The 25,204-nt window shown below is 35.8% G+C and overlaps 2 protein-coding genes across 3 annotated transcripts; one reads left to right on the top strand and one right to left on the bottom strand.

Moving 5' to 3' along the window:
• Positions 1-753: 753 nt before the first annotated feature.
• LOC127811312 (elongation factor 1-alpha) lies at positions 754-3,982 on the top strand. The gene is made up of 3 exons (XM_052351056.1): positions 754-921; positions 1,678-2,159; positions 2,827-3,982. The coding sequence occupies exons 2-3, from the start codon at positions 1,698-1,700 to the stop codon at positions 3,712-3,714; spliced, it is 1,350 nt and encodes a 449-aa protein (XP_052207016.1). The 5' UTR covers positions 754-921; positions 1,678-1,697; the 3' UTR covers positions 3,715-3,982.
• A 590-nt stretch (positions 3,983-4,572) lies between these two features.
• Positions 4,573-21,207, bottom strand: LOC127811313 (putative small ubiquitin-related modifier 8). 2 transcript variants are annotated; one of them, XM_052351057.1, is made up of 3 exons: positions 20,722-21,207; positions 12,340-12,489; positions 4,573-4,777 (listed from the first exon to the last, which is right to left on the bottom strand). In XM_052351057.1, the coding sequence occupies exons 1-3, from the start codon at positions 20,827-20,829 to the stop codon at positions 4,706-4,708; spliced, it is 330 nt and encodes a 109-aa protein (XP_052207017.1). In that variant the 5' UTR covers positions 20,830-21,207; the 3' UTR covers positions 4,573-4,705. The 2 variants fall into 2 exon arrangements, with proteins under 2 accessions (XP_052207017.1, XP_052207018.1); XM_052351058.1 differs by having other exon boundaries at positions 20,797-21,205.
• Positions 21,208-25,204: the final 3,997 nt, after the last annotated feature.

The following is a 25,204-nucleotide window of genomic DNA, read 5'->3' as shown; positions in this document are numbered from 1 at the left end:
ACCTTTAGTTAGTCTTGGATCCCATCGATATTTTTTATCCAATTTGATCAAATTTTTTAGTTTGGGTCAAAATTAAATTACGCACCTCTGAATAAGAAAAAAAATATTTATTTATGTCTAGATTGTATAAAAAAAACTAAATACAATATAAAATGTAAAAAAATATAAAAACTTGTTTGTAAATATAATTTTTATATTATATAATATAGAAAATATTTTGTTGTCTTTAATATCTTCATGGACAAAAATGTATTTTTAAATTCAAAATTTATTTATAATATTTTCTTAATATTACAAAAAAAATTGAAACATTTTTAAAATTATAAAAATAGTTCAAAAACCTTTTTTTAGTGTTTTTTGTCGTTTTGGTATAAGAAATGTTTTAAAAACATCAAAATAGCGCTCTAGAATATTTTTGGTATATCATAATTTATATTAACTTAAAATATATTTATTTTTTTAAATTTTTAACTTCAAAATATTGTTATTTGTTGATAATACATATATTTTATTCTCACATACATTACCAATTATTTGGAAAAAAATATTTTTTGGAGAATAGAAAAATATATAAAATAAAAAACAATTTTTTTGGAATAGAGAATAAAAAATTCACGAAATAAAAATACTTTTTTTAATTATACTTTTAATAGAATAAATCGACAAAAGCGAGTCCAATCCGTACTTGGGCGACAAGTAAGGATTGGAGAAAACCGTAATTTCGGTCTCCTACTAGGGAGATTGAGGTAATTAAACAAGAATCCTAATCCCTCTAAAACCCTAGCCTCCTTCGAAGCCTCAACTGGCTATAAAACGGGGCTCAGCTCGCAAGCTCAGCCTCGTCTATCTCTCTCTCTGTCTCTCTCTCTCTCTCCGGGCCAGGGTTTCGCCGCTTGCTGCTCAAGGCTCTTCTCCTGCGAGGTATAAGCTCTTTCTCTATGTTTTTTTTTTTTTCACTCACAGTCTTTCGTATGGAGATGAACACTCGTATTTGGATTTGTTTGCCTATTCACCGAATCGTTACTCATTGTATGTTGAATTATGCGGTCATTGTTCGCATGGTTTAGTTGTGTCCGATCTGTTGCTTATATGCGTAGATCTGTTCGGTTTTTATTCGGGGCTGTTGACAGGGTGCTTGTATTCGTGGATATCAGTAGATTAAGTTGGCTGTCTAGTCGCCGCTCAGATCCTGTGCGATAACTTGCAGATATTCATGTTATGTTTTGATGCCTTCCAGATGTTCTTGAACTGGGTTATTTGTTGGCTGGTTGTGAACTGTTGTCTATGATGTTTTTGTCTTTATTAGAATTCGATCCTCATGGTAAAAAGTGTTCGCATGTAATTTTTAGTAAATTGTATGTTCAAACTGTCTGGATCTTTTTTAGTAAATTGCTTGATATGTATAATTGGGCTGTGTTGTTGTCAGTACTTTATTGTATTAGTGTTTGTGTATTTGGATGCTTGTTATGCGGATGGGTCAGCATGAAGAGATGAATTTGACTCATTGAGAAGTCAATGTGAAAAATATATCTTACTAAAGCTTTCTAGCGTTCATTCAGAGTACTTGCTCACTTATTTTCTATCTATTTTGAATGTATATTTCTGGCATGGGTGTACCTGTTTCATGGTTTCTGAATTGTATGCTGTAACTTTTTTTTTCCCGGTTATCCATTGCAGTTTGATTCTATTAGTTTATAATGGGAAAGGAGAAGGTTCATATCAACATTGTTGTCATCGGCCATGTGGACTCTGGTAAGTCCACCACAACTGGCCATCTCATTTACAAGCTTGGAGGAATTGACAAACGTGTGATTGAGAGGTTTGAGAAGGAAGCTGCTGAAATGAACAAGAGGTCTTTCAAGTATGCTTGGGTTCTTGACAAACTCAAGGCTGAGCGTGAACGTGGTATCACCATTGATATTGCTTTGTGGAAGTTTGAGACCACCAAGTACTACTGCACAGTCATTGATGCTCCTGGTCATCGCGACTTCATTAAGAACATGATTACTGGGACATCTCAGGCTGACTGTGCTGTTCTTATCATTGATTCCACCACTGGTGGTTTTGAAGCCGGTATCTCGAAGGATGGCCAGACCCGTGAGCATGCTCTCCTTGCTTTCACCCTTGGTGTGAAGCAAATGATTTGCTGCTGCAACAAGGTCAGTATGTCCTCAAGTAGATTTCTCACTTTCCATATGCGATTTCCTGAACTGATGATAATTTATTGTGAAATTTTTTGTTCCTGCTCCCCTCTTTAAAGTGGCACCCCTCAATTTACAATTGCGTTGGAAGCCCTTGTCTTCAAGGGATATCATTTGTAATGAGTGGTAAATTGAGGGGCCGACCCTTATGAAGAGATCCAACATAAAATTTTTGGACTGGGATTGTAGTTCAATTGGATAGAGCACCGCCATTTTGAGGCGGGAGCTGCGGGTTCAAGCCCCGCCAGTCCCAGTTGAAGCTTCTACTTGTTTGGCCCTGTATTCACTTTACATATTGGAATATGATCTAAGCATTGGTATTTGTCCATATATCATTCATATAGTTGTAAGTATTACTGCTGTGATGCTATAATGGAAGTTCTGAATGTTATGCTTAATTCAGTTTGTCCAGTTATACTTTATCTGTATCGGTTCTGACTGCTATACTTGTCAAGTTCTACATTGATCTGAATTGTCATATTGGTATAATGTTTTTTATGGAGTTAAGCTTGTCTATAACTGCTTTTATTCAGCATGTTTTGAATAATTTCTGATAAGCTTGGGTATACCTGTTTAAGTGTTGTGGATTTTGCTACTATGAACTTTTTTGTGGTAATACTTCCAGATGGATGCCACCACTCCCAAGTACTCGAAGGCAAGATACGATGAAATTGTCAAGGAAGTTTCCTCCTACTTGAAGAAGGTAGGGTACAACCCCGATAAAATTCCATTTGTCCCAATTTCTGGGTTTGAGGGTGACAATATGATCGAGAGGTCCACCAACCTTGACTGGTACAAGGGCCCAACCCTTCTTGATGCACTTGACATGATCCTGGAGCCTAAGAGGCCATCAGACAAGCCACTTCGTCTCCCACTTCAGGATGTCTACAAGATTGGTGGTATTGGTACTGTTCCAGTGGGAAGGGTTGAGACTGGTGTCCTTAAGCCTGGAATGGTTGTGACTTTTGGACCGAGTGGGCTAACCACTGAAGTTAAGTCTGTTGAGATGCACCACGAAGCTCTCCAGGAAGCTCTTCCTGGTGACAATGTTGGCTTCAACGTGAAGAATGTTGCAGTGAAGGATCTCAAGCGTGGTTTTGTTGCTTCTAATTCAAAGGATGATCCAGCCAAAGAGGCTGCAAATTTCACCTCCCAGGTTATTATTATGAATCACCCTGGCCAGATTGGTAATGGGTATGCCCCTGTGCTCGACTGCCACACCTGCCACATTGCTGTTAAGTTTGCTGAGATCTTGACCAAGATTGACCGCCGGTCTGGCAAGGAGCTTGAAAAGGAGCCGAAGTTCTTGAAGAATGGCGATGCCGGGTTTGTTAAGATGATTCCAAGCAAGCCCATGGTTGTGGAGACCTTTTCCGCGTATCCCCCACTGGGACGATTTGCTGTTAGGGACATGCGTCAAACAGTTGCTGTTGGGGTTATCAAGAGCGTGGAAAAGAAGGATCCATCTGGTGCTAAGGTCACCAAGTCTGCTGCAAAGAAGGGAGGGAAGTGAATCATGCACTCTGGAGTTTTGGAGGATGCCTCAAACTATTTATATTATTATTATCATAAAACATTTGTCTTTACTAGTCTTGTGTTGGTCAGCTGTCATTTAGGCCGTCAACGTAATTACTTCTTCATTCGCTATAGGTTTTTGTTGTCATTGCCTGGTTGCTGCTCCCAGAACTGGGTGCTTGATCGGCGGTGGTGACAATTATCTCTTTTTCTTGTCTCAAGTTTCGACTATGTTTTTTAATATCTTTTTGATGGTTGAGTTGAAACGGTTCTTTTCTGTGCTTTACCAAATTACCACTTCATGTCTTGTGCCATTGCGGGTTTATGAAATTTGTGATAGCAGATTATTATAGCTGATTCTTAGATTTGATGCTTTAAAGAAACAAAAATTTGTGAGTAGATGCTGTGCGTTTTGACTGATGGAATCAACAGTATGATTTGCACGCCATTATGGCCGTGAGCCTCCATCAGAGATTCCTTAGGCTTTGTCCTGCTTAAGGTATAAGTCACCTGTTTTTTGGGTCCCTATAAGTATGCTCGCGCCCGAACCCTACTTAGAAGATCGAGGTTGTCCAAGTATGCTCGCACCCGAATCCTTCGTAGAAGATTAAGGTCGGTCGGCCGTCCAGGCCCAAACATGGTGTGTTTGGTGAAATTTACTATAAATAATAAATCAATTATTTCAAAGCTCAATACTCCAAACTAAAGCTCTAGAGATATGATTACGTATCATTACTGAACTTGTTTTCGAGAGTAAAGCAATGCTACAAAAATATTCAACTTATATATATATATATCATAAAGCAAAATAGCATCTCACCCTCATCCATGGCAAGGATTTGATTTACTCTTTAAGTAAATTAAAATTTTGAACTGAATAAGATTAACAAGGTCACCAAGTTTTTAAGGGAACTACAAGCCACAACAACAGATTAAGACTTCAGTTTTAATTGACAATTGACGATAACTCTGATATTTGCTTCTACTGTTCAGGCGGCACCAGCACCACCTCCAAGCTGCTCGCCCATGGCAGCAATGAGTTCATAATCTTGCATTCCAAGCTACAAAATAAGATAACAAAATTTAGAAAGAATAATCATCATCGTGTCATTGTGGTCAACTACACTTATCATAATTGAGTTAAAGTTGGTGGCAAAAAATTCACAATGTAAATCCATGCAGAGAACAATGTGATATCTTCGCAACGCAACCCCTTACCGTGGGAATGATGAGATAGAGTTTTAACACCATCTTATAGGGAAAAGTTTCTTCATGAGATGGTGATGAATGAGAATATGTGATGTGGTCGTGTCTCCATATAATTAATACAACATAACAAGTTTAGGAATAACTCACTGTAGTAGACTTTGATTTTCCTTGCAAATACTAGGAACCAAAAACCCAATTAAAAGATGCATTGAGAAAGATAATCTAGTTAGAAAAAAGAGGATATTAGGTTTCATTTGCCTAACCATGAATGGGTTCAAAATAGTTTGTTCAAGAGTGGTTCCATTATTACAATTTCAGTGTTTTGTTAGAACTGGCAAGTGAAAGCCAGAGGAAGAAAGAGTGAGAGATGAATTGCAAGGAACATTAGTATTTTCTCATATTTAATTCAAAATTAATTACCAATATTTTCTTAAAGGTAATTAAAATGTAATAGGATAAACCACCAAACGAGAATCGATCCCTATAGAAAAAGTAGAAGACTTGCACAAGGCTCCAAAGAAAAATGCAATAGACACGCAAAAATCTCCCTAGTGAAAAGACACAAATGGGAATGTTTCCTTAAAGTTGGCAACAACACTTGATTCTCAATTCTCTTGAAAGCTCTCAAAACTCATTTAGTGCCAAATATGTGACACGAACAACACCATTGAGCCCTAATCTCAGTATGTGAGGTTGACTACATAGATGTAGCTAACTAATTATTTTTCTTTATGATCATGTACTCAATAAGTCCGTCATATCTTGTGTCATGCCCAAAGAGGTTTCTGCCAAGGTTCTCTTACTTTCTCTGCAACAAATTTTTTCCATCCCATCCACTCTATTAATAGTTACATCTATTGGTCATCTTCTCACATGTGTCAGTAATACAAGATATAGACTTCTCGGGAATCAGTTTCTTCCATCAAAGGAAGCTTTTTAGTTATGGAAAAGGAAATGGAAAGAATAAGTTGACAAGGAATTTGGCTAGTTAACAAGGAGAACAGAGTGAAGAAGGGTGAAATAATACTTGGGGTGTTGGAAAATTGTGATAGGCCACCGGTGTACCAGACCTACCAAAGATTCCACAAACAGCAACATGCATGAAGGTTAGAATAGGAAATCAACACATGCAGGTGTAACAACCAGCATGTGCGCATGGGGGGGTAGTTTTGTAATCCATATGCTGAGGGAATAATCAGCATGTGCAGGGGAATTCAGTTAGAAAGGAGGGTTGAAGAGGTATAAATAGCAGGGGAGAAGAGAGAGAAAGGTAGCTGGTTTTTGATAGAAGATTTGGGGAGAGTAAGGACCTCTCGAATGCCTAGAATTGTTCTTGTTTTCTTGCTGAAAATTACTGAAAGCTATTGATACTTGATTGTTGTTGGATTTCTATCTAGTATCATATCAATTTGGTATTAGAGCCTGACCAATCTTCATGGTGAACTTAACGGAAAGAGTGGGTGAATTAGAGTCGAAGATGGAAGGCATGCAAAGTGGAGTCGAAGCAATGAGAGGCAACATCCAGGCAATGGAACAAAATGTGGCGGTGATGGTAGAGCAGTTTGCTTTCATGCAAACGAAGTGGGACGAGCAGGAGCAAGAGAGGAAGAGCAAGACCAAGGAGCGAGAGGGACCCTCAAAATTCACCATGGATTCTGAAGTAACCCCTGGGATTTTGGGAGGCCGCGACTTGGAAGGAGGAATCAGAGGTGAGTATCAGTCGGAATTACGGGGAAGGAGACTGGAGATGCCCATTTTCGAAGTGGAGAATCCCGATGAGTGGATTTTTAGAGCTGACAAGTATTTTGCGGTCAATCAATTAATTGAGGAGAAGATCGAATCTGCCGCACTGTGTTTTGAAGTTGCGGCCCTGGCTTGGTTTCAATGGGAGTTCTAGGCGAAGAGGAATTCGAAGTTGGGAAGGCTTGAAGCAGGGAATTCTGGGCAGGTTTCGCTCCACTTAAGAAGGGTTGTTGGAGGAGCATTTCTTGGCTCTTCGACAAGAGGGAACTGTTAAGGAGTATAGGTTGCAGTTTGAGATGTTGGCTGCATCCGTGCCAGATGTTCCGGAGAAATTTTTGGAAGGCCAATTCCTAAACAATCTCAACCCAGAGATAAGAGTGGAGATCAAAGTGCTGCAACCTTGGAGGCTTGATCGGATCATGGTGGCGGCACAAAATATTGAAGATAAGAATGCAGCTCTTCGTAACTGTTGTAAGGCAGAAAACCCACCAAAGAGTAGCTGCCCTTTGGCACCATCAGTCACCACCCGACTGCCCTCGATACCAGGGAAGAGTTTGGGTTCCTTCCAGAAGCCGGTGACCCAAGCAGGACCCAGGTATCACACCTCTGGAGATGTTGGGAGCTTTCCTTTTAAACGCCTTAGTAAGACTGAATGGAAGGCCAAGCGTGAGAAGGGCCTTTGCTTTCATTGTGATGAAAAATATTCGATAGGTCATAGGTGCAAAAACAAGGAGCTCCAAGTTTTGATGATCTATGACGAAGAAATGGGCGAGGCGGTAAGAGAGGAAGAAACAGTGCAGGTGGGCGATGAGGAGCTGGGCCATGTAGGGGAAGTTATCGAGTTGTCCATGAATTTGGTTATGGGATTGACTACACCACAAACGATGAAACTAAGGGGACACATAGAAAGGAAGCCGGTAGTGGTTCTTGTGGATGGAGGAGCTACTCACAACTTCATAGCGTCCGAGTTGGTGCAATGTTTGAGTTTGCCTTGGACAGAAACGATCGAATATGGGGTGGTAATGGGAACCGGGATGGCTGTACAAGGAGGGGGAATTTGCAAGGGGGTGAAACTGATCCTTGATAATCTGCAGATAGTGGAAGATTTCCTTCCACTCGAGTTAAGGAGTTCCGATGTCATTCTTGGCATGAAATGGCTGGCATCGGTGGGGAAAATGAGTGTGGATTGGAGGAATCTGACCATGAAGTTCTAGGTGGGGGGAATGGCTGTGTCTTTGCAGGGTGACCCTAGCTTAAGTAAGACATTAGTCTCTTTAAAAGCTATGATGAAGGCGTTTAAAGAAAATGGGGAGGGAGTATTGCTGGAAATAAGAAAGGTGACTGTAGAGTTCAACGAATTGCAAGTGGGACTGCCCCGGAGTTTAGAGGAATTATTAGTCGAGTTTGCAGGGGTTTTTGCCAACCAGGAGGGACTACCACCCACCAGAAACAAGGATCATGCCATCAACCTGTTACCCGACACTCCTCCGGTTAGTGTTCGGCCTTACCGTTACCCTTATCTTCAAAAAAACGAGATCAAGAAGATGGTACATAAGATGTTGGTAGCTGGAATTATAAAGCCAAGTAACAACCTCTATTCCAGCCTGGTGCAGCTCGTTAAAAAGAAGGACAAGGGATGGAGGTTTTGTGTAGATTACCGAGCCCTAAACAAAGTAACAGTCCCCGACAAGTTTCCAATTCCAGTCATTGACAAGCTGCTAGATGAATTGCATGGGGCTAAGGTTTTTTCAAAGCTGGATCTCAAATCTGGTTATCATCAGATTTGAGTCAAGGCTGGGGACAAGCCAAAAATTGCATTTCGAACACATGAAGGCCACTATGAATTCCTCGTCATGCCCTTCGGATTGCCGAATGCACCGGCCACTTTCCAATTCTTAATGAATGATGTGTTCAGGGAGTATTTGAGACGATTTGTGTTAGTCTTTTTTGATGATATATTAATTTACAGCCAAGATTTTGAATAACATGTGCAGCACTTGCGCTGTGTTCTAAAGGTGCTGGCTGAAAATCAGTTGTTTGCAAACAAAAACAAATGTTCCTTTGGTCAGTTGGAAGTTGAGTATCTTGGCCACGTCATCTCCTAGAAAGGCGTGTCGGCTGATCGCTGCAAGGTGCAAGCCATAGTGGACTAGCCCGCACCCACTTCTTTGAAGGAATTGAGGGGATTCCTTGGTCTCACGGGGTACTAGAGGAGGTTTGTAAGAGATTATGGCAAGATGGCGTGGCCCCTCACGGAGAGACTAAGGAAGAATAATTTTTTTTGGGATGGGGAAGCTGAGTGAGCCTTTCAGCAACTCAAAACAACGATGGTGTCACTTCCGGTTCTAGCACTACCAGATTTCGATTAGCCATTTGTTATTGAGTCTGATGCTTCAGGGCAAGGGTTAGGGGTTGTATTGATGCAGAATCACAGGCCGGTTGCATACTTCCACCATACTCTTAAGCTGTCGGAGAGAAAAAAATCGGTTTACAAAAGGGAGCTGATGGCCATGGTGTTTGCAGTTCAAAAATAGAGGCATTACCTCTTGGGAAGAAAGTTCATTGTAAGGACAGATCAGAAAAGCTTGAAGTTTTTATTGGAACAACGAATGGTGAGCCCGGAATATCAAAGATGGATGTTGAAGTTGATGGGGTTTCACTTCGAGATACACTACCACCCTGGGTTAGAAAATAAGGCAGCAGACAGCCTTTCAAGAATCAGTCACCCGGCAGCCCTATTAGCTAAAACGGTTCCAACGGTGGTTCAACTAGACCAACTGGCTCGAGAGGTGGAGAAAGACGCCTACTTACAAGGGATTATAAGGGAGTTACAGTAGGATCTGACTTCTCGGTTGGATTTCTAGTTGGTGGGTGACCAGCTCCTTTACAAAGGACGGTTGTTCCTACCTAAGGGTTCTTTCCTAATTCCATTATTGCTCCATGAGGGTCACAACGGAAGTGTAGGAGGTCATTCAGGGTTCTTGAAAACATATAAACGAATTGCAGCGAGTGTGTATTGGGCTGGTATGAAGAGTGACATATGCCAATATGTGAGAAATTGTGACGTTTGCCAGCAAAATAAGTATGAATCGTTAACACCGGGGGGTCTTCTACAGCCTCTTCCTATTCCAAGTCAGATTTGGGATGAGATAGCCATGGATTTTATTGAGGGTCTACCGAGGTCGGGCCATATGAATTCTATACTTGTGGTGGTGGACAGACTCAACAAATATGGGCATTTCATTGGTCTCAAACATCCATTCACAGCAGGAGCAGTGGCTGGGATTTTCGTCAAAGAAATAGTGAGGCTTCACGGCATGCACCGGTCTATTGTTTCGGATAGAGACAAGGTATTCATGAGCCATTTTTGGGAGGAGTTGTTTCGGCTTCAAGGTACTAAACTTCATCATAGTACGGCCTACTACTCGCAAACGAACGGGCAAACGAAGGTCCTCAATGGGACCTTAGAGACGTACCTGTGTTGTTTTGCATCATCGAGGCCTAAGAGCTGGTATATGTGGCTGCCATGGGCTGAATTGTGGTATAACACCTCATACCACACTGCTTCAAAGGTAACTCCTTTTCAAGCAGTGTATGGAAGGGAACTGCCAGCTTTGATCAGATTTGACAAGGGAACTACGGCCATGTTTGTAGTGGAACAGCTACTGCTAGAGCGAGATCAAGCCCTTGAAGAACTCAAGAACCAACTGTCAAGAGCTCAAGCTATCATGAAAAGGGGAGCTGACTGGAAAAGAAGAGATATTTAGTTTGCTGTGGGTGATCTCGTCTATTTGAAGCTAAGGCCCTACTGAAGGAAAACCCTGGCTGTCCATCCTAATGAGAAGCTAGCTCTTAGGTTCTATGGGCCATTTAAAATTGTTTAAAGGGTTGGGCCAGTAGCTTACAAATTAGCGCCACCAGCACATTGCCATATTCACTCTGTTTTTTATGTATCACAGCTAAGGGAGGCAAAGGGAGAAGGGGGAGCAAGAGTGGATATTCCACACCAGCTGAATGCAAATTTAGAGATGAGGGTTGAATCTGAAGCGATGCTGGGAGTTCGGCCTAGAAGAGGTACTAATTTGCGTGGGATGGATGTCTTGGTCCAATGGAAGGGTTTACCCCCATTAGAGGCAACCTGGGAGCCCTACAATATGATTCAACAACAATTTCCTACTTTTCACCTTGAGGACAAGGTGAAAGTGCGGGAGGGGAGTAATGATAGGCCACTGGTGTACTAGACCTACCAAAGACGCCACAAACAGCAGCATGCATGAAGGTTAGAATAGGGAATCAACACATGCAGGTGTAACCAGCATGTGCGCATGGGGGGGTAGTTTTGTAATCCAGATGCTGAGGGAATAATCAGCATGTGCAGGGGAATTTAGTTAGAAAGGAGGGTTGGAGAGGTATTAAATAGCAGGGGAGAAGAGAGAGAAAGGTAGCTGGTTTTTGATAGAAGATTTGGGGAGAGTAAGGGCCTCTCAAATGCCCAGGATTGTTCTCGTTTTCTTTCTGAAAATTACTGAAAGCTATTGATACTTGATTGTGGATTTCTATCTGGTATCATATCAAATTGTTTACAAATCCTTCAAGATTTCAGAGGTTGAAGAAGATCTATTTTCTGTAGTGCATTGATAGGGAAAACAATCAACTCACTGGGTAGCCTATCCTCAGAAACTATAGAAACTTAGAGTTGAGTCACTGCTTTCCCCTAGAATAACCAAAGTAGAGAGACATCAACCACAAAAGGGGGGAACTGATATTAGCTTGTTTCAAGTATCCTGGCTCTTCTTAGTTTTGGTAAATTACACCCAACACCCCTAAGGTTTGGCAAAAAAATGAAATACCCCCAAGTTATTAGAGATGACTAGACCTCACCGTTAAACTCATGGATAAAATTACCTTTTTACCCCTGATTTTTTGAAATTATTTCTCTCTCTCTCTCTCCTCTGTATCTCCTTCCTTTTGTCACTGACAGTTTGGTCATCTCTCTCTGCCAGATTCCTCTTCTCTATCTGCTGGATTCCTCCTCCTCCTCCTCCTCTCTCTACCGCCGAGAACCCTTAGTTATTCCTGGGGTTCAATTGAATCCCAGCAATCTCTAGAGTTCCTTGATTGAACCCCATTCCAATGGGCTTAAGCTGAAACTCCACCATCATGGAAATTTGGTGGACAATCGATAATGGGGTTTGCTGAACCCCATCATGATGCCAATTGCTACACAGAGAGAGAGAGAGAGAGAGAGAGAGGGGGGGGGGGGCTAACTGTCACCGGAGAAGATGGGGTAGAGAGAGGGAGGAGAGGGTCGTAAGGGCATTTTTTAAAATTTAACAATAGTTACCTGTCAGGAAGGGGAAAATGGAGCGAGGTTAATAAAGTTAAAACAGAGGTTTATGTCATTTTTGATAACTCGGGGTTTCATGTTTTTTTGCCAAACCTTATAAGTGCCAGGTGTAATTTGGATGAATACCAAGATACAATCATATTTACTTCAACAAAATAAGATTTAGATTCTTACAGGAATAAAGAAGGTTCAGTTCATATCCTGGGGATGGAACTTTTGAAATCACTGTGATTCGTGAATTGCATTGTGCAGTAAATGTCTTATTATTTTCATATTCGTATGAATGAAGAAGCATTAATGCATTAAAGGAAACAGGAAGCTTACCTCATTAGGGGTTCTCTCATGGTTAAAGAAGTACCCATCAACGAAAAAACGAGTTTCCTCATACTTTATGCCCACTGTTGTACAGTAGGTGAGCAGCAAATTCTTCAACTTTATGTTTCTCCTCATGATAAAATGTTCTATCACTCCATCCTACCATACAAAATATAATAGAACAAATAGATGCATATGATGGTTAGGTGGACCGAAACATAAAATCACAATTTTGAAATTCATAACAGTAGGGAAAAAATTAAGCATAAGAAACCAACAAATAATAGATTAATATTTTTTTGCCCTAAAGATATATAAGCACAACCCACTTATATTTATTGGTGCTAAAGTGTTCTTTCCTCACTTTTTATGTCCATTCTCTTAGATTTAGGTATTGAAACAAACAAGATGATATCGAGCCTTAATCACATTAAATAATTTTATTAACTAAAAAGTTCCCTCTTCTTCAATGCACTTCCATATTTGTACCTTATATTATCTAGTCAAACTACTTTACCATTCTTCAGTTTTTTCATAGCTTGCCTTAATTCTTTGAATATATACGTCCATAGAAACATATAATACTAATAAGTCCCAACATGATATTTGTTTGTTAACATGCATTGAAGAACTTTGAGAAATATTGAATAACTCACAACATTTACGTCACTTGGTTTAAGTTTTAAATTCAGTAAAGTTAGTTCAGCTTTTAAGTAGTAGCAATAAATGCAAGAATATTTACTTCCATAATTTTCAGTCCAAACCATGACATAAAAAAAAATAACAAATTGGAGCAATCCAAGAAGGTCAACTTTTAGTTTCGACTTTCTTGATTGCTTAACTTGTTTAGCAATAAAGAAAGTTTAAACCATGACATAAAACAAAATTAACAACTTGGAGCAATCCAACAAACCATATGCTAGAGTTCAAGAAATAATATATAATATACATGAATAAATACATCTTGTCTTGCAGGACACAAGCAGCTCTACAAGTGTCCACAATGTCTGATACACTGAAAAAAATTTCTAATTGTCGGCATATAATCGCTTGTCTCACAAGCGGTTGCATGTGGGGAAAGCCCACCAAAGCTGAATTTCGGGAGGGGATTGGGAAAGGCAGAAATGAACCGCTCATGACATGAGCAGTTCTCTGTGAGATACAAAACTGCTTGTGGCGCGAGAGGTTTTTTGGCTGGCATTGCCGCGTGGGCAGCCTTGCTCACATGGCAATGCCTGTCCTACATAGATAAAAAGTTTCAACTTTCAACCAATCCTATTTTGGTAACATTTTAATAAAATAATATTATTTAAGAAAAAAAACTCATTTTTTTGTTAAGCTAAAACAATATTTAGCTTCCAGTCTACTAGAATAGTATAAAATTTTTCCCATTGACAAGGCATTAAGTATATAACCAAGTTGGTAGGCCATATTCTAGCAATGTGAGATTAAGGAGTTTTGAGACTTTTAAACCTTATTCCAACATAATCCCGCCATGAGGTAAACTATATGTCTTTGGTTGCAATCACTTAGAGCAAGAAATAGCTGCAGCATTTAGCACAACGCTCACATGTCAACTTTTATGGATAAAAGAATTTTGTAATATAATTGTCCTTGGTTCTTTTAAACAAGGCCTGAATTCCCAGTTGATGATTGAACCAGCTGAATAACATACACAGGTGCCAAGATATTGCACTAGCATTCAAGTGCAGGATTTCCATTTGAATGAGCTTGAATACATTGTAGCCTTTCTTGCTAAAAGTTGTTTTCTTAATTGAACTAGGAAGCAGAAACTATGGATTTTAACCTCACCAATTATAATAAATACATCACTATTAATGGCATCTATAAGGAACTTAGAAGTTGGGATAATTTTGTGAGTTATAATATTCATGAAGCAAAAGTTGTAAAACCCAACAAGTGTCAATTAATTCATCTTGTAAATTGAACAATCAAAGTGTTTCATAAGGATTTCAAAAGAGTTATGGATCCCAATGCTCAAGGATTCATTAAAGAAACTGAGGTTGGAGTTTAATTATTATAAGAAGACCACAAAACCCCTCGAGTTGATTGACTCAATATGACCAGTTATTGACTGGGATAAGGTTGTATGTAAGTTGACTCTTTTGTAGTAGTAAGTTCTTCATAGGGATTATTTGATTGGAGTATATCCCATCATTCCTATCCTCTTGGTGGTTCTGCATGTTCGCTGATTGCTTATGTACTTTATATATATGGGATTGGTCAATGTTAAATTGAATTAAACGGGTTGTTTAGAAAATCAAATCCGAACAAGATAATTGAATTGCATAGTTTCTGAAAAAGGGCTAAAGTTTCCACTAACAAAAATGGCATTAACAAATAGAAAAGGGAGCAGAGTGAGTGGGTAATTTTACAAGCAGGAAAGAGTCCTAAAAAACAAATAAAAATGAGAGGAAGAGATCTCTGGATCTAGGGAGTGCCAAACTGCTACTGGATATAAATGGCAGTAGTGGAAGGAAGGGGCATTGTGGTGGAGGTTGGTGGCTGTTGGGGTAAAGCTGTTGCAATAGTGCAGTTGAGAAAGAAATGTGGGGAAGATCAGCAGCAGCAATAGGCAAAAGAGGAGAATTCACACAACACTTCAACAATTTCCTTTTCTTTTCATAAATAAATAATTGTATATAAATTAAGAAAAAGAGCGGCCAAGAAGTTTGAAAAAGATTCTTTTTTATTTTTCAAAGTATTTCGACTACAAGAAGTAATCATTGCGGAGTATAAAAGATATATTTTAATTTCAACCACAAGATAGTTTCCTCATGATGAATTATTTTAAATATATTTTAACTTTAACTTTAATTTGTTTTATTTTGGGGGGGATGACAAGAAAGCTCTTGAAAATTGGCACCAAAACTACTGCAAGTTGCCAATAGTTTGGTGACAAATGAAATCTGTAGTTCTCATTAATTTTTTTTTTTTTTCTTCCAATTAAATGCTTGCACCTTGCAATGGGGTTTTATTACATGATGTGAATTTAGCATCCTCACAACTCATAGCACAAAAATCATCTTCATTAATATAAATAAATATTAAGTATCCATTTCAAGCATCATTTTTCCACTACCAAATGGGAAAAGTATCATGCAAATTTTAGCAAATCAAATTAATATTTAAAAATGTGGATCCAATGAAATCCTCCCAGTGTGTGTGGTAACAAACCTAAACCTAAACCTAAACCTAAAGCCTTTCAAACAAAGCATATCCAGACCAGAACATACAAAACAGACTGGAAATTCTGGATAACCATGCTATTGTTCTGTGTTCTAAAACCTAGAAGCAGTTTTCACCATCAATTGTCATTGTTGTATAAACCCAAAGAAATTTAATTATCTTAACAATTTATGAATTTATAAAATACATGTAAGCATCTCACGAGGAAAGAGGGCAACCTGACCCTGGATCCTTAGACGAATATGAGATGGAGTTTGAGATGGAACTTCGTGCTTCACTTTACTTGAGTCAACTGAAGAGTTTTCAGAAGACATGATGAGATCGATCGGCCGATTGAGAGAGAGATAGAGAGAGAGAGAGACTTGTAGCGAGGAAGAAAGGGAAAGAGTGAAAATAGAAAGGATAGCAACAGAATGACAAATAGCGGGGTATGTGTCAGACAGAGAGAGAGAGTCTGTTTGAGAGTTTTAGGTACATTTTAGGAAATTGATTTAATTGTATTAAATGGTTATTAATTTGACTATTTAATGACGGGCTAAAAAGAGCATTATACATCATCACATATTCATCATTACTTTTATATAATAGTCTTGTATGAAAAAATTAGTAAAAAAGGACTAATTTACTCTAAAATCCAGGACTGCGAGTGAATAGAGCTCACAAATGGCTCAATTAGGGCTCGTTCAAGATTGTTTATTTAGTTAAATAAACTAGCTTGCGCTTGATTTTTAAGCTCATTTAATAAATGAGCCAAGCTTGAGCTTTGAGCTGCTCGATTCGTTTGGGCTTGTGATCAAGCTCATTCGTGGCTCATTTGTAAGCTCGTTTATATGCTTGTTCGGAGTGTATTTTGAAATAATGTGTGTTGTTTATAATTGATAATTTTTTGTTGCTATAATATTTATATTAATCGAGATTTAACAATATATCAAAATACACTAAATTTATATATTCTACATAAACAAGCCTAAAATCAAGCTTATAGTAACCTTTAAATTTAAAACTAATGAAAAGACTTGTATGAAGCTCACTTGAAGCTTGTTTAAACCTCGTTTTATATAAATGAGTTGAACTCAAGCTTGACAAGATTTTAAATAAACAAGCTTGAGCCTCATTTTTTAGCTCAACTCAAGCTTAGGCTTAGGCTTGAGCTCGAGCCCAATAAAATTCTTAACAAACAAGCTTGAGCTTTTATGGGCTCAACTCAGCTCGTTTGTAGCCCTACTAAAATCTTAACATCCTTCCCTTGACCAAGTCTATAAGCACCTGACTAAAAGAAATATTTCTAAACCATTATATACAAACTTAACCCTAAAATCATCCATTATATGAAATTTAGTATTTGCATGCAATTTTAAATCTAGTCATAATTTCAAGGAAAATAGCCTCAACTTTCACACAACAATCTTTTTTCCTTTTTGTTTGCATTTTCAATAAATTCTTTAAATTAACTTTCATATAGTTGTACACTGCACATATTTATAGAAGATTAAGTTCCATTAACCTAATTTATATTGCAAGTAACAAGAATGATGTCGTTCAAAGATATATTTGTCAAGCATTTAATCAAACAACTGATGAATAAGTGCTTTTGGTTTTGGAGTTTTAGTTTGATTCATAAAATCTACAACATTTAATTTAATCCTATATAAATTGTATCTTAACACTTGTCCACCAATTGAGGTCACCCCTTTAAGAGCAGGCACAAATAATTTTTTAATTATTCACCCCTTTAATCCTAAAATTCATGATTTTTTACACTTACAACTCACTTGGGAATAGCTCCTTATGCAGAAAAAGATAACAAGAAGGCGCACTTAACCTTCTTTAAGCAAAAAAGTAAAAGGGCAAATCAAAAAATTGATGACAAATGGAAGTCCATTTTTGGAAATATTTTTTCCCATACTTGACATCCAAAAAATCACAAAATCAACATTTTCCTTTTAAACCCAAATAATCTACCATAAGAAAGTTAATAAAGAAACAACCATTTTGATTGCTACCAAATAATGAGCAATGAGTTCCATTAACTTTAATATAAAGATGCCACATTTCTATAATAGATGACTAATGTTCTGCATGGGTACATAACTTTTTATGTAATTATGTGAAATTTAAAGAAATAACTAACAAATACTTACAGCTCATTGGTGCTATTGGAGTTCATTCGATTCACAAAACCTATGGCATTGATTTCTATATTATTGTTATCATAAACATTTGCCTAACTCATTAGCATTATCATAAACAGATTTATTTTGTTTTAATGGTGCTCTACCATCAAAAGTCCACTAAAAATATTTCAGAGATTTTAAATTGATAACTTATGAACGCTAACTGTGCAAAAGGAGGATGAAAGATGTGGCATCAAATGTGGCTGATCTGGGGTTGAGCTGGCAAGATTTGATGGGAAAATCAAAAGGGGGCAAATGCGTAACAGTCAGAGAAGTATCTTAACTGCTAGAAAGGGGCCTATCCTTCAAACTAATTAAACTTCCAATGAAAGATGAAATTTCATCAGATAATGCAATAGAAAAATGCTTTTATAAGAGCTTGACATTGATGTCAGAGATGGGTACTCCACTCTGCCATAAATTTATTTCCACCAAGAGAAATAGCATGCGTCCCATCCATGAAGGTAGAAGATTGTGGCTAATTTCCAATAACAGAAGGTCAACACAAATTGTTAAGGACTTTGGAATACCTTCTGCGAATCCATTCATAGATAAATTTAGTTCTTCCAAGAGCTGCAGATCTCCTATCAAATTTAGGTATTTGACCTGAAAAGTTACTTGCAAAAAGATCCAAACTTTTGAGACTTCTCCTATCTCCAATACAATCTTGAAATTCACCCGTGAACAAATTCCCTCTTAAGCTTAAAAAAGCATACAAGCTAAGTTTCTGCATTGATCTGGGAGGCTATCAGAAAGAGAATTTTCTCTGAAATCTAGAGATTCAAGTATCAAACAATAACCAATATCCCCTGGTAGCTGCCCACTCAACTTGTTCTTGCTTAAATTGCCTGCTCTTAAATCATATAAACTCTCAATTTCTCTAGGAATCTCACCCTCCAGCAAATTATAGTACAATCAAGTGATCGGCAACTGCTCAAAGACCAAATTACAGGATGTAAGCCTCTTTGATTCCCTCTTTTATCCTCTCTTTGGCAGTTAGGGTTTCTCCCTGTTACACATATGCCACCTTTGATTTTCCCTCCAAATCTCGCTAGCTCACCCTAGATCAGTCACATTCAATGCCACATCATCCTCCCTCTTGCACGCGCAGCATGCCTAAGTCATCAATTTAACAGCAGTGGGATTTTCTTAAGACTGTTGACAGTAGAACAGAATTGAAACAAAATTTAAATCTGGCAGTTACTGATAAAATTTGAATTTCAAAACAGATCTGCAACATGGGCCAAAGTGTGGCCTTTTTGGGGCCATTTACCCAATTTTTTAAGATAAAATGTTTATATGTTTTTTAAAATTTTAAGACAAAAGTTTTCTAAATTAAAAAGGTATAATAATCTGGCAGATCTTAATCATTGTGCCAGATTATTTAGACTTGCAAAACTGAACATTAGATAAGTGCATATCTAAATAAATTCTTAAAATTGTATAAAATAAATTACTTGAGTTTGATACGCAAACTCATTTTGATCTGCATAAGAATACAACTATCCAAGGGACGCCAAAACTAACACCTTAATTTTGAGTTATTACATTTATCTCTACCTTGTAGCCTGTTTTCATCCATCTTATAATGTTTTCTTCAATTTTATTGTCTTCAGAAACTGTACACTAACAAGTCCTAATTCGATACCAAAATTTGCCTTCTTTTCTTGAGGGATCCAAGGCTTTCTCCTTTGTTAAAGAGAGCAATTTACATCTTGTATACTTGTGTCTCACTTATTGTCAATACAAAATGTTGACTGAGAGACAACTTCTTAAAGCATTAAAATGTCAATTGCCCTATGAACACCAGTCATGCTACTATCGATACACAAAAACCATAGAAAAGGAGAGACAGCAAAAGAGTGGTGATGATGAGTAAATTTGTGAAGCCTTTTGGATAAGCTTTTAATCTTATGTGGAGGGCGAAATATCTGTTATGTATATAAAGAGAGACAGAGGTCTCCTGACAATATTTTGAAAAAGCAGGAGATTTTTAGACAGCATATTGACATTTGGTTTGCCATATATAACTGTACTACTACACGGACAACTATCATCTCCTAAAAATATTCTCTTCATGTAATGTACACAATGGTTTTAGAGGATTTAAACTCCACAGCTCAACTCCATAGCTCAACTTGGCATAGTGTGGGTAGGCAATTAGATATCATCCTAACAAAAGTTACAGTTAAATATCATTCTAGGGAATTAGAATTCTTGAGTCCAAAAGAAGAAAGAAAACACATTCTGTAAAGAGGAAAGCTACACTCTTGAATGGACTGGATAAAGTCACAAATATGTTGGAAGTGCTCAATCTGCCTAGTTTTAGGCATGCGACCAACAAATATGCAAAGAAAACAAGTTTTTCAAAATAACTATAGATATGCATAACAAACTCCATATTAGTTTCTAATCATCTTACCTTAAAAATAACAATATTAAGAACATAAATCTACCGCTAGCCCTGAATTCTTATAAATGAGAATTAGATGAATCGGATGCTTGAAAACATATTTACCATCATCACTCACATGCAATTTCATGTGACATACATGAGCTATTCCATGTTCCAATAGGTTTGAATAAACATGATTGACCTAATATCTAGAATGCTTTGAAGAATACTAGTATTACCAGTAGTGATGTTATTGACCATAATGCTAGTTGCTAACAGTTCATTAAGGTTGCGTTTGGATAGATGGATTTCAAAATTTTTCATTTGAAATAACACCCATGTAGGTGCCATTTCAAATCCTTCAACTCTTTGAGGCCAATCTAAATGAGTCCAACAATTAAGTAATCAAACAATGGATTTGGAATCTCAAATTCCAAATGACAATTAAATCTGAAAACAAAATTACAATTCTACAGGTTACAAAAAGAAAAAGATAATAAAACAAAGGTGGTATCCAAGGAACATCTTCAGAGATGAACACCAATAAAAGTTGAAGAAAACAGCAATCTTGACACATATATGTGGCACACAGTATTAGAAAAAAGAACTAACCTGACCCAGGAAACTGTTCATATGAAACCGTAACACACACACACACACACACACACAATTTCCAGTAGCTTTTACCCAAAAAAACCTGGAGAGGTTGAAATCTTGCATTAACCGAAGGAGAAGTGATTATTGGAGTGAGAAACAAACAGGCTTCCTGAAACCGCCATTGTTGTGTACTTGTATCCGTCTTTTACTGCTGTGGGGTCGAACCCTTTGTCGAGAGGAGCATCCAGAAGCCCCCTGAAACTCCATTTGGCAGCTGTTGGCGTTGGCGTTGGCTGTGTTAGACCCTATTGGTTTCTTCGTGATGCCTACCCAATTGCATCAGTTCGAAGAAGAAGAAGAAGAAGAAGAAGATGAATTGGTGTCCCAACCATTGACAATTCCTGTCTCTCCAATCCAATCAAGAAATCCCCAAACGGCTTGAGATAATGAAAAGGCAGATCCTCAGCCGGTGGATGGACGGAGATGAGTTCTAAGGTTAATATCTCTGCCTGACCGGCGGAGAAGAACTCGGTGGCGAGGCTGGCGTCACGGCGGTTGAAACGACGTCGTTTGCAACTGTTTTTTTTCCTATTATTCATTTATTTGTGGGTAATATTTGCATTTTCTTTCCCTTTATTTCGGATAATATGTATGTATTATATTTTTTTAATATTTAAATAATGTTAGTAGTTAATTAAATAATTTAAAATATAATACAAGTAATATAATATTTAAACATTAAAAATAATACAAAATAAATATAAAAATAATATATCATTTATTATTATTTAATTATCACTCGTCGCTTTGTTTATAAAATTATTTTGAGTTTAAAAATAAAATATAGTAAATTTATATTATTTAAAACATACTTTGTTTAGAGTTTTTATGAAATAATACTGCGACATGTTTGATTGCACTTTTATTTTTATTTTTAATATATTATAAATAAAAATATAAAATTTTGCGTCTCTTTTGGCAGTGTCCTACTTTGCAATTGCTCTCTTTCTCTTTCTTCAGGCAACTTTTCAACTCTCACCTTAAGGGACGCAAACTTGTTGAGTTCTCTCGAGATAAGGTTTTGACTTATTTCAAGCACTAGAAATTTAATTATTGTTATTGTAGTTTGAATATAATAATAATTTTATTTGGTTGAAAATGTCGTCGTCAAACCACTTGAATTTACAAAAATAATAAAACAATCAGAAGGTACGTGAATATTCTTGCACAAACACTTTGATACTTAAGTTATATACTGAATATAATGAAAACTGTATTAAAAATAGTATTAGAGGCATAGGACCGGCCTGTTTTCTTTATTATTTTTAGACCATTTTTAGTTTTCAATTTTACAAAACAGTGAAAACGTGTTTACTTTACTGTTTTCAAAAAAATAATAAAGAAAAACTTAAAATAATAAAAAGTTATTTTTGGCTAAAACAACTAAAATACAAAAATATGAGGTAATTTATTTATTTATTCGTATTTTATTCTTGTAACGAGAAAAAATATTACAAGATTCATCAACTTTAAAATGTATATATTTCTTAATAATATATTAGTATTAAATAGTTATAATTTACTGAATAATTAAATTTATTGAATAAAATGTCATTAAAAATTTATTTCCAAAATTCTAAATAGAATGTGTTTTATAGTTTTATGTTGACAAACATAATGCGTTTTTTTTTTGAAAATATCCTATCAAAATAAAAAATTCAAAAATCAAAATTAAAAATCAAAATTCAAAGAGAACACAGTCATACATTTTCAATAATGAGTGTCTGCTTATTTATAGAGGAATATAAAATAATCTTAATTAGTCCGAAATTAAGATTATTATAGATAACGTTTATTTTAATTAATCATAATTTGATTGAAATCAGGATTGTTATAGATGACATTTATTTTTTTATAGATAATATTTATCTTACCTCTTTTACAGATGAAATTTCTTATAAATGATTGTTTATCCTAATATTTTGAAATTCTTTTAAAATTATAAATTTTTATGAATAATTGATTACTTTTTTGAATAAATTTTCGGATACCAGAGTTATCTAATTTACAAATTTGTGTGGGATCCCTTGCCCCGCGTACAAAAAATTTATGTCTTTTAGTTCAAAAAGATATTTTGGACTCTTAGTCTTTTAATAGGCCTTTGCTTATAATACAATAATTATATTTATTATAATAATAATAATTTGACATTGTTTATGATAATCAGTAAAAAAAAAAATCAAATTTGAATACCTATTTTCGTTTTTTAAAATTTTTTAACACAATGAAATTATTTTTTTCACCTCTATTTATGATTTTTGCTTTTTAATTTCACTCACACCAGTGCTAATAAGCACTAACTCATTACTGCATATTTATTCATTTGTAATTTTAGTTTGGGCAATGCTAAACAATAAGTTAAGGTACATTAATTAAATACATCTTCTTTTTATATAAAGTGTATTTTATTGTATTTTATTTTCAATCAAATAATCATATTAGTCGATGATAAATTTATTGTATTTTATAATACTTTACTAATTAAAATAATATTTATTAACCAAAATATAGGATGAAAAATGTCAGATATGAGAAATATTCTGAATATTTATTATTTTCAACGTGTTTATTAAATTTGTCTTACAATTCTTAGAAAATAAGTCACGTGATTTTTTATCTTGATTTTTCAATATGTGTTTATCTCTATTATATAAAGATAAGCATATATTGATTCTTACATATAAAAAAAAAATATTAAAATGCTTTTCAACTTTATCTTGACTATTCCATATTTTGATTCGAAAAATATTCCGACCTTATTTTGATACTTTCTTATATTACTCATTTTAAGAAACTCTAGCAAATCAAATTATTTGTAGATAATATTGAATTAAAATTGGAATTCAAACTTGTTTAAATTTAACTTAAAAAAATCAAATCAAATGCATGCCAAAGGATCACTATCTTATCTTATATCATAATAATTTAATAAAAAATACTAATTGTTACCCTCAATATAATGCTCAAGAGCAATAAATATACACTATTTTCAAATATAATCTATTTATTGCATCTAATTTTTAAATATAGTATATAATAAATAAATCTTAGCTAAAAAAGAAAGTGTACTCATTGTCCCTTCTCTATTGCGATACTTTAATTTAATTTAATTTAATTTAATTCACCTTACAACATACTTTGAGACATTTAATTAATCAATTAAATCAAAATATAATAAAAGTATCTTATCTAAAAATACGCCGCTTAACCATTATTGTAATTTAATTTAATTAACTATACCTACAAATAAATCTCACAAACAATACTTACAAACTGACGTAACACTATAAAATTTATAATAATTTTATCTAAAATTAATAATAGATATTATTAATGTAATGAATTATTATTAATTTTCAGTAAAAATATTATAAATGTTATTAAAAACTATTATTTTAAATTGTGTGAATATAATATTTTTTTTAATTTAATTAAAAAAATACTATATCAATAAATAAGTTTGACAACAATTCTCATGACACATAAATTCATAATAGTCTTATATAAATTCATAATAATTTTATCTAAAATTAATAATAAATTTACTTACTATTATGAAGTATTATTAATTTTGGTTAAATCCATATTTTTTCAAATCTATATTTTTATTCTTATACTTTTATGTTTTTTTTATATAGCCATCCGAATTGTTTTTATTTCGACTATACATTTAAATCTACATTTTCGACTCAATTTAACACATGTACGTTAATTTATTTTCATGTGGCAATATAATTTTTTTGTTGTTTCGATTATACCTTCATGTTCCTTCTTGACCAAAATGGGGACGATAGGAGGTGGGGCGCGGGCTCTGGTGACGGATCCATCCGGGGGATGGCTGACACTTGTAAGCACTCCGACGACTAAGTGAGTAAGAGAGTAAGATGGAGCGGTGTATCAGTAGATCAGAAATAAAAACATACATTGACTCTGAAGAGAACTGGTTGATATAAAAAAATGAGATATCATTCTGCATGCATAAGATGTGTGCTTGCAAGTGATGTGACTGATTATCCGGCTCCTGTTGAGGTTCCTAGATGGCAGCATGGTGGTGATGGGATCGTCATTAATGTGGATGGGATCCACCATTAATAAGGATGAGATCTGAGACGGCTGTACGGATATCCAATGGATTTGTAATGATGCCATTTCAAGTTGGTGCTGGGTCAAAGCTGGGTCAAGAAGGGAGATCAGATTGGGCCGAGGTCGGATCTAAGGGAAAGACAGAGATTGGGCTTGAGGGAAAAGGGCGAGATTAGACCTGAAAGATCCACATTCGTACCTAAATTTTTTACTCAATTTAACTCTTATATTTTAAAGTATATAAAAAAAGTTAAATTGACTAACTTCATTTTTTATTTTTTTACACTTCAAAATACATAAGATTAGATTAATTAAAAAATATAGGTATAATAATATAATTCAAATAATAAAAAAT

The sequence above is a fragment of the Diospyros lotus genome, chromosome 10, assembly GCF_014633365.1.
Source record: "Diospyros lotus cultivar Yz01 chromosome 10, ASM1463336v1, whole genome shotgun sequence".
NCBI classification, from domain to species: domain Eukaryota; kingdom Viridiplantae; phylum Streptophyta; class Magnoliopsida; order Ericales; family Ebenaceae; genus Diospyros; species Diospyros lotus.
The sequence above is the reverse complement of the archived record's forward strand: the minus strand, read 5'-3'. Positions and strand labels throughout refer to the sequence as shown.